The 16831-nt window shown below is 48.0% G+C and overlaps 1 protein-coding gene across 1 annotated transcript in view; it reads right to left on the bottom strand.

The window, feature by feature from the left end:
* The window catches only part of fbn2b (fibrillin 2b), a 41069-nt gene extending 25986 nt beyond the window's left edge, over window positions 1–15083 (bottom strand). The window contains exons 1-6 of the mRNA XM_029148775.3: window positions 14925–15083; window positions 12392–12678; window positions 7275–7357; window positions 7060–7167; window positions 2729–2824; window positions 2315–2410 (exon numbers count right to left, since the gene is read on the bottom strand). Of these exons, the coding sequence (XP_029004608.1) occupies window positions 2315–2410; window positions 2729–2824; window positions 7060–7167; window positions 7275–7357; window positions 12392–12570 (562 nt within the window). The 5' untranslated portion in view covers window positions 12571–12678; window positions 14925–15083. The remainder of the gene's footprint in view (window positions 1–2314; window positions 2411–2728; window positions 2825–7059; window positions 7168–7274; window positions 7358–12391; window positions 12679–14924) is intronic.
* Window positions 15084–16831: the final 1748 nt, after the last annotated feature.

Raw genomic sequence — 16831 nt, 5'->3', positions numbered from 1 at the left:
AGTTTCTTATGACAAGAGGTCAGTAGGTCAAATGAATAAGTGTGTGTGTGTGTGTGTGTGTGTGTGTGTGTGTGTGTGTGTGTGTGTGTGTGTGTGTGTGTGTGTGTGTGTGTGTGACAGACTGAGCGTGTCTGGTGGTTTTTGTGGAATTTCTGATTGCACTGCATTGTTTGCGTCAGCCGATGGAGATAAAAATAAACGGAACATGGGGAGTTGTTGGTTTGCGCGTGTTTGTTTGGGAAGTTTATCTCCACCCCAGCCAACCATAGCAAACCATGTTATTGTTATCGGCATCGCTATCAACAGGCCTGGACTCTCTCATCTCCATGGGTCCAAATCACTCTTCAATGAGTCCCCTTTCATTTTCTCCGCAAAAGCAGAAGAAGCCAATGGAACGTGACGAGTGTTTAGCAGAGAACAAAAGCGCCCACGCAACACGTACAAGCGCCATTAACTGTGGGGGAACGAGTCGACAGTCGACCAACGTCCAAAAGCTTGAAACCACTAGGTGCGGTTTGCTGTGTGTGAGGCAAACCGCACGCAGCTCTCAGGACTGCGCGCCCCCAACTGTGCATTTCTGCATTATCCTATTGAATGATGTCATGCGCTGCATTGTGGCATCACTGCACGGTGCCTCAGTTCCTCCGTCATTGTTCCTAAATCGCACCCACGGTTTATAAATTCTATCTTGATTTGTGCGGCTATTCTCGTCTGTTTTGGGAAACACGGTGCCGTCCAGCAGCGGAACAATGCAGCAGACACCACCGGGCGAAAGCAGACTCCAGGCTCCGTCAACAGCTGCCACTCCGGGGACGCGTTACTCACTCAGCGAAGGGAAGGTCTTTGTCACAGAGCGTCTCACGAGGCGACTTCAGGTCGAACACGAACAAACCAGAACCTCCGCATGCGACCGCGATTCATCATTTCCTTAACTTTGTTGTTTATGAGATGGCTCATCAACTTTTAGTACCCTCATGAAAAGCAGACAGTAAAACCAGCTTGTTATATGTGATGTTCCAAATTTAGCTTAATACATAACATGGTGATTTAATTTGGAACATATAATCCTACATTCATCATTACACATCCAGTGTAACAGAGCCAGAGTAAGTGAAATAAAGCACTGTCTTTCCAATTCCTGTTTGAGTACGAATTCATACTGGTCACTGCATTTTGGATTTATATCATTGCACGGAATCAGCCATTACTGAATATCAACATGGATACATAAATTTTAGGACGTTGATTATTTATTGCAGCTCTAATGTGCAGTTACAACTCAAATGTACAGCTCTTCCTCCGTGACTTCCTGCAGGTCCTCTATTCTCCTCCAACATGAGGAGTGTTTGTACTTCGCTCCACCAGGCCTTGTGTACACAGCTGGGGCGTCCATTTTCATTCTCACCCCCTTTTTTTGGCCCTGCCTTGCGCCACAGCCACTCCACAAAGAAAGTCTATGTCGCAGCCCTGTGGAGGTGTCAGGGAGAAGGATAATGCTTTTACTGCTCTACAGTATAAGAGATGAAGACGATGAAGATGATCACGATAATGATGATGATGAGGTGGATGAAATTAAAGACCAAGAAAGTATATCCAAAGGTTTAACAGTCGTCTCCGTGTCTGAAAAGGTGAACTGAAGAACAGCCAAAGCGATGTGCAGCCAAGAATTCACAGGTTTGTTCAAACCGCACCGCTCCCCGCCTTCTGTCCAGCGCCCCAGACACAAATGCCCACCGCCCGTCTGGGCTGCGTTTATCAGGGCGCCTACGTAAGAGCAAGCGCCGGAGGAGGGAACGTACGTCAGGACGGCTTGGAGCAACAACCGGACACATCAAAGCCTTCCTCTATCATGTTTTCCTTCACACCCTTTGCGTGTGTGTGTGTGTGTGTGTGTGTGTGTGTGTGTGTGTGTGTGTGTGTGTGTGTGTGTGTGTGTGTGTGTGAGTGTGTGTGTGTGTGTGTGTGTGGCGGCAGCAGTGATAAACATGGTCTATCGCCCATCCGAGCCATCTGCCTGGAATCCACTTGTGTGTGAGCAAACCCAGAGCGTGTTACTGTAACTTCCAGGCACCATGAACGTGTTTCATTTACAGGAAATGCCTTATAAGGGCACTTTTTTGCAATTACTGCAGTGGTTGCTGTAAGCAGGGCAGTCCTTCAGTTTGCAGCGCCCGTCTCTCTTATATTACATAGAAAAACGCATATTCATAGGGGGAAGCAAAAACCAGTGTGTCGAATAACATCGCATCTACACGAGGAAGAACTGTGGAGCGTAACACACTGTGTCAACACAAAGACGAGGATGAGCTCTCACCTCTCTCGCACTGCGGGCCAGTGAAACCGTAGACACAGGCACATCTGTTGGGCCCGATGCAGCGCCCACCGTTCTGGCAGCCGTTCTCACACACGGCTACAGGAGACAGAGGAGAGGAGAGTAAATCCAACGCAGGCCTTTCATTAAGCTTCCAATGACCTCACCTCAGAATCATGCGTATCGCACATAAACACATTCTGTGTTGTATATTTGCGTTATAAATATATGGAGGCGTTCTAGGCATGACATCACTGCATGGACAGCATCCATCTTGCTAAGTGTTTTACTGTTATATATTTGTAAGCTGGAATCTGTGAAAGTGACGATAAGCTGCAGACTGTGTCTCTGACGACACACAGGAGCTCGCACACGTTCACATCCAGGCGCGTCGGCTCCGCAGCGGTTTCCACTCACGCTGTCCACAGTGGTTGCCTGTGTAGCCCTTCGTGCAGAAGCAGGAGTCCTCGGCGCAGCTGCCTCCGTTCATGCACCTGACGTTGCAGGACTGAACTGTGGGAGAGAGGGCAGAGAGAGAGAAAAGGGAGTTCAAACTTAAAATGAAAAGCATTCCCACTTCGGCAGGGTTTGCACAGCGCTGGCAATATTTTGGCAGCTTTAGATCGTCAGACAAGGCCCCGAGGCCACAAAGCTAATCAAGCAGGCAGGTAGGTAATAACTGGAGCCAGATGTGCGCCTCAGTCAGTCACTCAGTCAGGAATGTGTTCAGAGTGGAGCTAGGGAAGAGGGCTGGGGGTGGGGGTGGGGGGTGACTCTGAACAGGTACCGGTATGACGTGAACCAGGAGCCCCACGGGCCGAGCGTGAAAGGCCGGGGTGACAGACTCAGTAGCAGCTCTAGCGTCCATCACGATGGTCTTCCAGCTTCCTGCCAAGCCTTGTTCCATTGGAGACATGTATCTGTATGTAGACAGTGCGTCTTTCACATATTTAGTTCTAGTTCCCATTTCTGGCATCACTGAGAGGCTGTTTTAGTAGCTCACTAACAGAGACTTTCGGAGGCTGCTCACTTGCTCTGATCCACCCACTTATTCTGGCGGTGCCCACACCTACTAAACGACCATGAGTCATAATGAGTAGATATATTCTAAGGCAGCTTTTCATTGAGATCACTCAAACATGTCTTACTGGTAGCTTACACAGCGCGGTGTTAAGTTACATGAGTCAAGCCACAACAGAGCAAATCTTGGATCTGGACCGTGTGGTTTCAGTAAATTCATTCTATTTGCTACAATCAATGAGTTCCAGTTAATTAAACGAACGTTAAGAAGGGTGGGTTTCTGATGTGAAGCACTGCTGCAGTGACTCTTTCACTTCTTCTTAGTCGAGACGGCGTCTAAAGTTTCAAACTGGAGACGCGATTAATCACACGCACGCTCTTTTCTCACTCATGGCAACGTGAAGCATGAATAATGAGTACAGTGAGTGATTACGGTTTATCCTGCCGTGGAACAAACGGCGGAGGAAGGCCGTTCCAGCATGATGCAAGTCTCCCCGAAGCCGAGGGCCGCTTGGGTTAGCGCGTCAATTCCTCAAGTCGCCATCCCGTGAAAAATGGGTTTTTAAGCGGTTTAAGGGGGTATGAGGAAAGAGTTTGGCTTTGGGAGCCACAGACATCACAGTGGGCCTCTCTTAGCGACTAGTCACTGAGGCCTTTGTTCTCAGGAACAGAGCACGGGCAGGTAATGGAAAGATAAAGGAATACAAGGGACAAGGGGTCAGTTTATATCATGTGTTTTCTCTGTAATAGGAACTAGCTGGACGTCTGGAGGAGATGACCTCACTGGCTAACTGCAGGTGGAGCGAGACGCTCTGCCCCCGTGACCCGCGCCTGGAAAGCTGCACGTGCCGGGGAACAAGGAGGGAAATGTGTCAGCGCGCTGCGAGTTCCCCAGACGCGGAGCGCAAGCGTTCGGCCGAAGCCACAAAGCGCCTCTGTGCTCTGGTGAGATGACGACGAGCCGCTCGCCTACGCACGTGTGTGTGTGTGTGTTTTATGGGAGGCCGGCTGGCGCGGTGCATGTGTGGGTGAAGGCGCGTACGGGCGACCGCCTTCGCTGAGCAGCTTTATGGCTGTGTTTTGTACGGACTTCCAGGACCCCAGTGGACCAGGGACAAGTCCCACGCTTCGTTAGCTGCTGAAGACGTTCAGGGAAAAATGCAAAAAAGACTGGTGTCCACTCTCGGAAACCCACGTCCAAATAGTAAATTTTGTACATGGGACACATTAGAGCAAGGGGGCTTCTAATTAAAGAGCCCCCTCTGGTCTTTCCCAGGACTCACCTGTGCTGCTAGTCAATAGCCAATGGAGGCCTGTCAGCGTGAACACAGCTGTTTCTTAGCAATGGGACAAGAACATTCATGCTAATGATTATGTAATTATGGTTATGAGAAGACCAGGTTATAAAGATAATCCCATAGGATCCTCGGCACAGCTGCTCTGCCCTGAGCTGTCAGGGTTTATTAGAAGACAGGTTTCTGACGCTCACCCTTGTTGTCTGGGAAGTGACGCGGAGCACCAGGTAATCCAAGCGTGAGCTCGTCCCGTTGCTGGATTTTGCTTTTTCTATTTCTGGAAATGTGTAAATTCCTCAAGGTCTGCAAGGCCGCTCGCAACAACACGTGCACGATTCCAGGAAAAGGGTCGTTCAAATAATAATAGACAACCGTCTGTGTGGACACAACAGTAATCGCAAACATATGGATTACATGTAGCAGAGTTGCAAATGTGTTACTGATTTATTTAGACCTCTGCATTCCACAGGCAAGACGTGAGACATAAAGATGCTATCTATAACCCGGCAGACCAGGGTGTTAGCATCAGCCTGTATAATTAAGGCAAAGGAAATTGGTGTTTCCACACAGATCTGCAATTTGTTTCCAACTGCACTAAATTATCCTATTAAGTAGTGGACCCGCTCCAACAGCTGAATTTGGGAGGTAGCACATTTGAGAAGGCGACGTCTACGATGAGAGGCGTTCAGGTGCTCTTTGACATGGCCTGGAACCTGAGACGGATCCAGTTTAACATGGTGTTTCATTAAACACAGTGCACATTACTCTAATTTACAGAAATATAGAGAAGTGATGGTGAAGTGACCCTAAATAAGGCTTCCTCAGGTCCAAACTGACGGCTGCTACTTTATCTCAGGCCATAAAGCTATTTGACCTCTGACCTTTCTTAAGGCTACCAAAGAGCCTGGAGACTGTTTCTAGCTCGTTTGGCCCTTTTGCGCCATTCCTGCCCCCGAGGAACACCGTTTCATGGCTTTTGCCAGAGCACTAAATCTGCAGGAGATCTCAGCGTATCCTGCCTCACAGGTCAAAGGTCGCCGGTGGGGTCGTCCTCTCCTTCACTGTACGCCTCTGGGGCCCAGGTTTGTGTATGTGTCTGCGTACAGTGGTGTGCGTGCGTTTGGACAGGCTTGATGGAATGCGGGCATGTGTGAAGGGTCCCGCCGGGGAGGGGGGGGGGAGGAGAGGGGGGAGATAGGGGGGGACCTCGGCCTGCCGAACACGTTGACACTCACTTAACGACGATGTTTTTAGCGTGTCCTGCACACGTCTCCCCTCTCATTTGCAGAGCAGCGATCTCGCTAACACCAGCGTGATTTCACACACTCAGCATGCGCAGTAAAACACCTCGCGCCAGTCCAGACACACGCACGCCCAGATGTCCTGAGTGGTCTGTAACTGAACCCAGCAGACGGCGCCGCGCGGGGAGGCCGGTCCTCCGCATTAATCCTGACAAACCCTGTGACCCGCCGGCTGCAGCGCATGCCTGGGACTCCGCGCCGCTACCACGCCGGCTCCGGGAGACCAGTGGAGCCGCTGCAACTGGAAAACAGCAGAGCAACTGGGCGAGTGGGAGCAGACGGCGCTCGCTGTGTCACGCGGCACAGTTTCGCCCGGTGATTTGGGCAACTTAGCAGGATCGCACAGCAAAGTCACGTACAGTAAGCTTCCTGTTTGGAAGAATAGCGCCGATATCCAGTTTCTGCTTAGAGTGATTGACTGCGTTGCTCAAGCAATCCTCCTGTACAGAGAGGCATCAGATACGGCAGCCAACGGGAAAACTCCAACAAAAGACTCAGTGGGAACCTATTTTAAAGAAAGCCTTCGTAACTCCATGTAATCCTGTTGTTTCACTTTTTAAAAGGAGGCAGCACTGCCGTAATGTTCAGTCTGGAACCTAAAAGACTGTTCAATCTGTTCGTCAATGAATAGCATACATTTATAAAAGCTCTCTGCTACCAGCACGCACAAAGCTGCAGTAACCATTTAATCCACTTACATTCCATTCCTTTAATATCCTGAATGCCGCCCAGTTGTTAGACAAGCAGCCAGTTGGACGTGGATCCACATGGGAGTGGTTTCAACCATCACATGTAATAAAAGTGACATGAATGTAAACTCGTTTGAACTGATGTTCTCCTGCCTGTGTGCTGTTTGTCTCCTGTTGATGGGGTTTGATGTCAGATGGCGCTGTTACCTGTGTGTGTGTGTGTGTGTGTGTGTGTGTGTGTGTGTGTGTGTGTGTGTGTGTGTGTGTGTGCGTGCGTGCGTGCGTGCGTGCGTGCGTGCGTGCGTGCGTGCGTGCGTGCGTGCGTATGTGTGTGTGTGTGTGTGTGTGTGTGTGTGTGTGTGTGTGTGTGTGTGTGTGTGTGTGTGCGTGCGTGCGTGCGTGCGTGCGTGCGTGTGTGTGTATGTGTGTGTGTGTGTACTCACTTCCTGCTCCCGCTCCTGCTCCACAGCTGGGAGAGAGCTGGCCATTGGAGCAGGTACACATGTTTGGTCTGGAGCAGAAGCCATCGCCGCAGGTGTTCCTGCAGATGGCTGATAAAGAGGAGACACGTTGAGCCATTAACTGGTTAATGCATCTTTCATGAATGAACGTTCATCTCGTTATCGTCTCCGTTATCGCGTGAGGCGGAGTCACTCACGGACGATGCACTGGTTCCCTCCAGGCAGAGTCTTCCAGCCTGGACAGCAGTATGAATGGAAGCGAGAGCCACACACGTTGGGTCTGAGACCGATAAGAGAAGAACAAACAAACTCACTACTCACCCAGACCTCCCCACAAAACAAACACAAAAATGCACAGCGACGGGTTCTTTTCTGAGCTGAGGATAAACAAAACAAGCTTTCATGTAAAGTCCTCTCCAGTGATGGATGGAGGTGTTTTCGCGGAGGGGATGCGGCTAAAAAATCTTTTTTTCGAGGCTGATGGTGAAGTTGGAGCCGCAGTTTGACATCCAGCGCTTCAGACCCCCCCCCACAGCTCGTCATGAATCCTTCTGCTGCAGCTAACTTTGTTCCCTCTGACAGATGTAAGAGTCATCATAGCTTATAGTCAGTGTGACTGGCCTGACATGCTAGCCACAAAGCTTTCCTCTGAGGAAATGGCTAAACCACATCTAGTGACGGCTGGCTGTGCTCACACACTCACAAAAGCACACATAAACATGCAGCTGCTTCACAAGCTAATGCAAAGATCACTTCGGGTTTTATCTTCCATGAATAATTACACATCTACTTATAGCAGGTTTATTTAAAAACAGAGCAAATATGCATGAAGGTACTAGTTTCAGAACCAAGAGCGTGTGCACCCAAGGGAAATACACCAAAAGCACATAAAGCAGCTCAAGACGCTCTCTGCGGTTGGACTAATGACATCCTTACTGACCCTTCAGAGCTTAAAATGACGGGGGAATCTGTGGTCGTCCTGCTGGTGGTTGGTTGTTTGCAGTTACTGGTGGCGTGAGTAAGACTGGGGAGACCACAGCTTGGTAAATACTTCTGGTCCACACGCTCATGGAGTCGCTCATGGTGGAGGATCACGTCTTTATTCATCATTAGTGTTGAAGGTCTCCGTCCTCAAGTATATAATTCATGCGCTTTAAAGTGATGCTGGACTACCTGGTGTTTCCTGACACTGACTGAGGTTTGGGAAGAACGAAGTAGACACAACACTTCCAAAGATGCACTGACACAACTTTCAGCTGTTTTAACAATTCAGAGAGGAATGAGAATTGAAAAAGCTCAAAGCCGTCAAGGGTTACAAAAAATCTGCCGATACCTGGCAGGTTTTCATGTCAGAGCTCCTCAGCACCTTGTCTACATGTAGCTATGTATGCGTGGGGCTGTTAGGACGGCGATGACAGCTGGGGTTTGAATCTCTGATGAAGACCCAAACACAACTCCGAGCACATTACCAGATGGTGTGAGGGACAGAGGAACAGGCAAACAGGTGGAGAAACAGATGAGAGACATTCAGGTCAGCAGAGGAGGTAACAATGAAGCGGAACCATTTGATTTGAGAGACTTGAATGTGGGTTTGAGAGGGTGTGAGGAGAATGAGAGGAATGGGAAGGTTAGAAGTAGGAAAGACAGGACGGTGGGAAAGGAACAGGAGATCAGTGGGAGGGAAAGCAAAAGAGGTTTATGTTGAGAAGAGGAGGAAGCAGGAGGAGGAGGCGAAGCGGAAAACAGATACGGAGATGTAGGAGAGAGCAGCATAGGGTTGCGTTTTGGGGGCAAACGCACAAAGCAAACAGGGCTTTGTGATATGCATTCCAACACTTCATAAGCAACAAAGGCGGGTTCATCTCCGATCTGTTTTTCCACAAAGTGTTAAAGATTTTCCACAGTTACAGTCTGGAGGGATGTCAATATATGAAGGATTAAAGGGGTCTGACCCCGAAGAGCTCTGCTTTGTTTTCCTTCCTTTCGCTCTGGGTCCTTGAGGTCAATGCCAGTCCTATCACAGAGACGAGGCTGAAGCAAAACAGAAAGTAACACACAGGAAAATACTTTCTTTAAGCTCCGGGACTTTAGCTCGACATTAAAGAATCCTACTGTTCAGGCTCAATTTAAAGGAGATTAGACCTTCTGTGGCCTTTGAAGTTGTTCTCCAGCCTGTGGATCACTTGTTAACTGCCATTAATTGGAATAAAGGGATAATGGCTGCTACCTCATTCAAGGGAAGATACGCAGAATCAAGCAAAAATAGATACTGGAGCAGAATAAAATGACCAAGTATATGAGTATAGTTAGTTCTTAGATCTAATTTGATTTTCACCTATGATGACGTTTCTGTAGTTTTTCTGGGACTTTAGTTAGAGTCGTAAAATCAGAAGCATCAACAAAGCTGGTTTGGGGCTGTGGCCTGAGGGGCTTCCACCCAGGAATCCACAAGGTCAAAGGTCAGGGTAGTTCACAGCAGTGAACCACTGGCCCACAAGGAAGCGCAGAGCAGGCGTGGCAAATTACAACAGACAGTCTGTTTCCATAAAAACCAGAGGCTCTCAGCTGCCAGGCCGCATGTCAGGCGTCTGTGTCAGTGTGTCTGTCAGTGTACGTGGATGTCAATTTACTGGGCTCAGGTCAAAGGTCACCGGCCTGGCATCTGAGACCCCTCAGATAGAAGGAAAACGCTGAGGTACTGTAGCACAGCACCTGAAGCCTGTTTACAAAATCGACACGAAATACTGCGACGCTGTTTGTTCTAATGATGCTTTACTTCTTTTATTGCAGCTTCATCTGTGGTCCACTAACACGAACCTCAGACATATACGCTTATTGTCCTGTTTCCATAAAAATAAATGGCCAGCCTCAAGAGATAATTTGTGGAAAGATTCATATTGTTGACGATCAGCTCTAATGACCTTTAATCAAATGCAGCTCGGCACATAATGAGGCTCACGCACTACATTTGGGACTGTTTGTTTCAGTCTGTGTCTAATGTAGGCAGTAGACTGACGCTCCTACGGTATAGTTATTGTATAGTTCAGTCCTAGGCTGCAAGTAAATAAGCACAAGACGAGGACACAGAAAAACCCTAAGTGAAAATCTAATGCACACGAAACTAAAGTGGAACCTGGCAATTTTTCATCTCTAATATAAATTTGTCATCTCTGGATGGTTTGAGGGTGGATTCTTTCCCTTCAACTGTTTATGTCTAATCCAGTCCTACACAGCAGCTCTCTCGTTTCTTTTACTTTTACAAGGTAATTATTCTAAGCTTTTCATCTGTAACTGTCATAAAGGTGATAATAGTACCAAATGTTCAATAGTTTGCTTGTTTGCTGGAGTCAGACTGGCTGAAAAGTCAGACTGCCCCCATATTTAAAGTGAATGAGGGGCCAAAGGTTCTGGGTTGGTACCTGGAGTGGCCACAGCCCTGATGCCATGGCAGTCGGAACCGAGAGCACCCTCCAGAGTGGTATTGACATTATCCTGGGAGCCACATGAGTGAACGTGTCTGCTCTGTGGCGTAACGTCTACCAGAGCAGCCAGCATCCAAACGTCTCCGCTGAGCCAAGCTGACGGGCAACTGTAGAAACCCCTTGGCCCAAAAGAAAGCTATAACTGCAACGCCAAAGGTAGAAACGCACACGTGGCCTCAGCGGCCCGGAGAGCGAGGGGACTCGCGCCCGGCCGGCAGTGCGCTGTGAGGGCTAATGAATGAGAGTCAGTCAGCGCTGCCAGAGACGGACCATGGGATACGGAGACCGAGCCAGAAAATAAACACTGCTCCCCGGCTCAAGGCCGGCGTAATGACCGTCATTACACCAGCCTCCCTCCACCTCCCACACCAAATATGTGAAACCCAGCCAGCGCTACTGCCGGTCCACCGTGAGTGGTGCCAGATTTACACCAAAGCTCAACGGGAGACTCAGGCGAGCGCTGCTGCGCGAACGGGCCGAACGCTCGGACCGCCGCGCGTTTGAGGCCAGCAACACTCAGATAACGACAGCAACCGAGTATCAGTTCAGCAAATTACAGACGTTTGCTTTGGCAAATCCTTAACGGCTCGCATAATTGAAACGACGGTTGCCAGGTGACACCTCGAAATCCAGGAAACACAATTACAAAGGCGTTCTGTCAAACAGTCCCAATCACTGCTTGGGTATTTTCATTTCAACAGTTGTTCTCATGAAACAACACGGTATTTGATGGCTCTAATATGTTTGTGCAATGTTTCCTGGCTTGACTGAATGACTCCCATAAAGCTTGTTTCTTGATAGATAGCATGAATCACAGCAATCAGTCTTTTCATTATCACCATTTAACACCGACCCAACACTCGACTGGCGCCAAGTCTACTTATTCATTCTTCTTTCATCTCTGAGCATCCTTTCGAACCTCCTCTGTCATTCCCTCTACCATTTTGTCACCTACAGCAGTGAAACAAATGCCCCTTTTCATACCCCCCCCCCTTGGGTGATAGGAATACCTCATTTCCTGTGGCTTGGCACTGGGGGAGCCATAAGCTGGGACAGATGGGGGAGTCTGATTGGAACAACTGATCCAGACACCGAAAACAGGCCCCAACAAAACATCCTTTGTTTTTCTTAGTTTTTTGTTTTTTTTTGAGAAGTGGTGAAATATACAGAGAAAGCTCTTTGCTACATCGACATACATCCCACACCCAGACATTGTTTAAGTAACAAAGTGAAAGGAGACGGGTGAAGGAGGGGAGCTGCAGCTGGCGAGAGGGGATGTGATTCCTGCAGTTCATTTCACTGGATACCCCCCACGTTCATACTAACAAATAAACAACACCTCTAAAAACACACATATGCAAGCGTATGTTTATTTGTACCCAAACGTCATTTTCCCCAGTGGTTAAGCTTAAACATCAACCCCCCCCCATAAATCCTGAACTAAATCACATCCCTCAGCTTAACTATTACACTTAGGATTCAGGTCATGCAAAAAAAGTTTCCCCTGTGATCCGTTCCCATGAAAATGTTAATTTGCTGTAAATACATTAATCGAGTGGAGTGAGCCAACCTGCCTGTTAAAGTGGAACACGTGCTGTTTTCTAGAAAACAATGTGGTAGTATTCAGCAGAATAATTTAGTAGGCGAGCTGGGCCTGGATCCAGAAAGCACAGCAGTTGAAAGAGAGCGGCCAGAAAAGTAAAGATGGGAAAGCCATCTATATTTTACTGGATTTGAAACAGGATTCCTGAACTCACTATGCAAAACTACCTGTATGGCTGAATGCACAGCCCTTGATTTGGGCTGAGCTCAGACAGTGACTCGGTTCCTACCCTCTCAGCGTCTCCTGGCCCCGGCGTCGGACCCGCTGCACCTCTCTCTGGTCCACGGTGCTGGTGAAGCGGCTGGTCTGGTACGGTCCATTCCCGGTCTCAGCGCCCGCCACGTGGACCGACGCCAGACACGCGGCCACCCATCCCAGCAGCACCTGAGCCTGCTTCCCTGATCCCATTGGTTGCTCTGGCTATTCCTCCGACCGCACTCTGAGTCTCCTTCCACAGTATGGACCCAGGCTGAGCAAAGGGATCTGGACCCAGACCAAGTCCTGGTGCAGTAGGGCCTGGACACAGAGAAAAAAAGACCTCAGACATAGGAAATACCTCTCAAACTTGCCCTAATATGATTCCCAAACTTGCTTTTGCAAAAACTGTGCAAGCTTTGCAGAAGACATTTTGTTGTTATAGTAAGTTAGCATTGAATATTGATTACAACAAAACACACTTGTGCCTTTCTTGCACATGACCAACTAAAAGAGTAAGTAGCAGCAGTGTGTTCTGGGAGCAGACGAGACCTCGTACAGTACAACTTCAACAGCAAGACCTACTTTTGCAAATACACACTTACAGACCATTAGAACAAATCTCTCAAAGGTCCTACAACCCGTACGTTCTAAGCCTGAAAACCTTGTGTAAAAAGGTTTAAAAGTGAATTATCCAGTGACTGCGTCTTCGTGCCTGTGACGTGCTTGCTGGTTTTATTGCGATAAGAGAAAACATATGAGCTGGGAGTGAATATAGGAGAACATGTGAGAAAATAAAAGAAGTCCCGGCTTCCAAAAGTCTGTTTTCACTGTGCTGCACTTCAAAGCACTCCCATAAGTGGTTTATCACTTCACAGACACCAAATAGTGTATGTACAGACTAGAGAGCGAAAAGTCATACAGTGAACCGATGACAGGGATCAGCAGTGCTTTTAATCGCATGTTTGGTGTCATTACAAGAATGTTCCTAATATGAAACAAAAGAAGAAGTTGTCTTAATCTGGTGAGACTACTTTTACAATCTTACCCAATTTACAAGCCCCTTTCTGTGCAAAATGATGAATATAAGTAGAAACTGCTTTTTATTGGGTCACAAGCTGAGTTGGAACCCAAATAATTATTCACATAAACAAGCAGAATTGAATTAGTCCCATTAGTAGGTGAATTTCTAAATCAAGTAACTACCCCCAGAAGTAATCTCACAAGCCCATCGAAGGCACACTAAACTATAAAAACACGCAGAGTCCAACTGGACTGGGCTGTCATGAGGTTTATTTTCTCTTCTCCACCTCATTATAGACCACAGGTTTCAGAGTGAACTGTGGGCCCCCGGTGATATAAAAACTCAGCAGAACCAGCCTTCAGCCCTCCAGCCATGGATCCAACCATATTATATATTTGGGCTGGACAAGAAACGAAAAAGAAATATGTCTGCACATCCCACTGACTAGAACGACTTTCAATGCAAGATAAGAGACAGATGAGAAGTGTCTGGCCCACAGAATAAAGAGATGTTGAGAAAGTCTATGTGCACACAGCCTGTAATTGTCCATAATTATTCCATAATTCATATTTCGAGCCTTCTTGAAAGCACAATAATGAGGCCTACCTGAATGCCAGCTACACAGCTGTGCCCCGTTTTATCTGCCATTGTTTAATGCTCTTACTGTACATCTGTTTCAAGCCCACCATAAAAACTGAAGCTGCTCCCAATAGGAGAAATGGACGGAGGCGGGATCAGCGCGGAACAAAAGAAATGCTGGGTCAATTAGCGAGTGGGAGCACTGCTGTCAAAACACCACCGCAGGTAAAGCACTCATGAATCCTCTCATGATCATAATCATCTCTGGAGCGAACCCTTCTGTCTTTACAAAGTAGCATTATTTTATTATGAGCATAAAAAAATATTCCCGATGCAGCTTATAATTCACACATGACTAGTAAATATATTGTCCTATAAATAAAGTGTCACTTTGAGGCACGTTCCAGTCTAAACGGCCGTAGCCTCGCAGAGACACCAGCTCCCACGCCAGAAAGGTATGAAACACCTTTTTTAACGAGTCTGTCGCGAGGTGACAGGAAACCAAGCGTGTTTTTTCCACGATCTCGCAGCGCCGCCGGCCCCGCAAGTCACCGCCGACTTTATGAATGGAGAAAAACGCAGCATCAGCTCGGTGAAAGGCGACGAAATGCCAGATGGCCGAACTGGGTCAGTGGGCTGCGTTATTCCGCGGTGCTCGCCAGGACCGCTCATTAGGAAAAGTCCAAGAGAGCGGCAGTCGAACTGTGAAACGTGACCGCCTGTCCGGGGGTTTTTCTCGCCTTGCAGTTCCCAAAAAAAGCCGGTAAAATGCAACTTCCGTTAAACTTTTTTCATCCGCTTTTACGCGTCTTTATCCTTCAAACTGACGCCGCACGGTTATTTATTGGGCTTTGGTTGGAGAGGCGATACCCCGTGAAAACGGCGTTTGTTCTAACAATAGTCGCAATCAAAAGCATTGATAACCCCATTGTTATGCCAAGAGAGCAATAATGCAGCACAATACCTTGCAACGGTTGGAGTGTCTCTGCGTCGAGGCGCCCAGAGTCGGAATTTGAGGGAGGATCTGTGCCCCGGAATGGAATATTGACTATAGCCTTGTGAGAAAAAGGAGAAAAGTTAGGGAATTGCCCTGTTTGGGAGAGGGGAGGGGACACAGAGCGAGGCAGAGACGAGAGAGGGGGTAGTAATGGACTGCAGGACAAACCCACATTCCTCAAGACTCCTAGAGTTGTTATAACAGGGGCCGAGCAGCTACAGCTTCCCACTGTGGATAAGTCTGCTCCACTATCATCACCCTGGAAAAAGCACCGCTCCGGGCTACTTCAGCCTGAGATAACAGTCTCTGGTGACTGCTAAGCAGGTAAAACACCGGGCTGTGGAAGATGAGCCTGTTAATAGGGAGACTCCACGTTATTTCATATGAATGGGGCGTATTTACATATTAATGCTGAAGGTAAACTTAAATATGACAAAGGCTCATGGCATAGCCTGATCCACAGTTTTTTCTCCCTGTTGCTCCAATGCAGTGGTCCACGGCTTCAGTCTGAGCCAGTCTGACTGATTGGCGCATCCTTGTGCTTTGGTGGCAGTCAACAGAGACACAGAGAGAGAAGCTGGGTGGTTTATTGGCGGCTGAGCAGCTGAGCTCCCATCAAAATAGCCTCACTGAACTGTATGAAGGTATAAAGGTTGACTTAAATAAGATGTGGTGTAGGAGATGAAATGTGATTAAATGCATATTTAATGCAACTTAGTGGAAAATGTTGCTTTTGAGTTAATTCTTCTTAATTTTCTCATTGGAATCTTTCAGCTGTTTCATTATCCACAGGATTACTTCACTTTTCATGCATTTGTGCAACACAATTGATGGTTTCCAGGAAGGAAAAGCTAATTGTAGTCGAACGTCACTGTTGCTGAACCAATAAAAGACTCTTTTGCCTCCAACTAAAGTGACATCAACGTCCATGAAATTCAGCAAATTCAGCCTTGGAGCATCACACGATGAAGCACTAATGATGCCAATAAATGGACGGGAACAGCTTCTGTAGTTCTAGTCCTTCCTCCACTGAACCCGATGGGTCCCCAGGAGAAGCAGCCATCATCCGGGCCCGGTGTGTGGCTGGAACCACAAGCACACTCCCTGCTTGCTGGGGACAGTCGACCAGTCGACACACACGGGTTTCACGAGGCCATAAATAGTTTTTACACAATAGGGCTTTATGTGGATTAGAAGCTTACCTGGAAGCACTTACATTTATTTCCCTCAGCATCATCGGATGAGCCTGAAAACGGCTGTTTTGTTTTATCGTCTTCAGCCAGTTTTCAACACAAAGATTAACAAAGTCGTGTGATTACAACCATGTGTGTGACACTGTTTGTCTCTACGGGACTTGGCATGACCTACATTTACAGAACTTCATGTGCAGGACTGGGGTTTCCGGAGAGAAGATGATGTAAAACCACTTCTAATTATCAGGGGAAGTACTTAAATTTATTCGAAAACATGAACATTTCCACATTGCGCTCACTGATAAATGAGCATTTGGCTTTGTTTTGATCAGCGAGCGGTAAAAACCAGCCGGGGAGGATTTTAAATCACGCTCGGCCATTGTTACATTCTCCGACGCCCAAACCGCGGCGCACGTGTGACCCCCTCTCGCTCCGGCCCGTTCAACACGGCACGTCGTTCTAATGGGGAACATGCAGCGCTGGACGTGCAGCCGGGTCGGGTGATTTGTGGTGTGCTGCAGAAGCTCTGAGGGAGTCTCACTGTCTCACACTGACACAGTGAAAGCCTGGGATGGATGGGAACAAAGCAGGAGACCCTTAGATGTGTGTGTGTGTGTGTCTATCTCTCTCTCTCTCCCTCGCTCTCTCTCTCTCTCTCTCTTTCTGTGCTCGCTCGTCCGG

Source organism: Betta splendens, chromosome 4 (genome assembly GCF_900634795.4).
Source record: "Betta splendens chromosome 4, fBetSpl5.4, whole genome shotgun sequence".
Taxonomy (NCBI): domain Eukaryota; kingdom Metazoa; phylum Chordata; class Actinopteri; order Anabantiformes; family Osphronemidae; genus Betta; species Betta splendens.
Note: the sequence above shows the minus strand (reverse complement) of the source record. Positions and strands in the feature narration are given on the sequence as shown.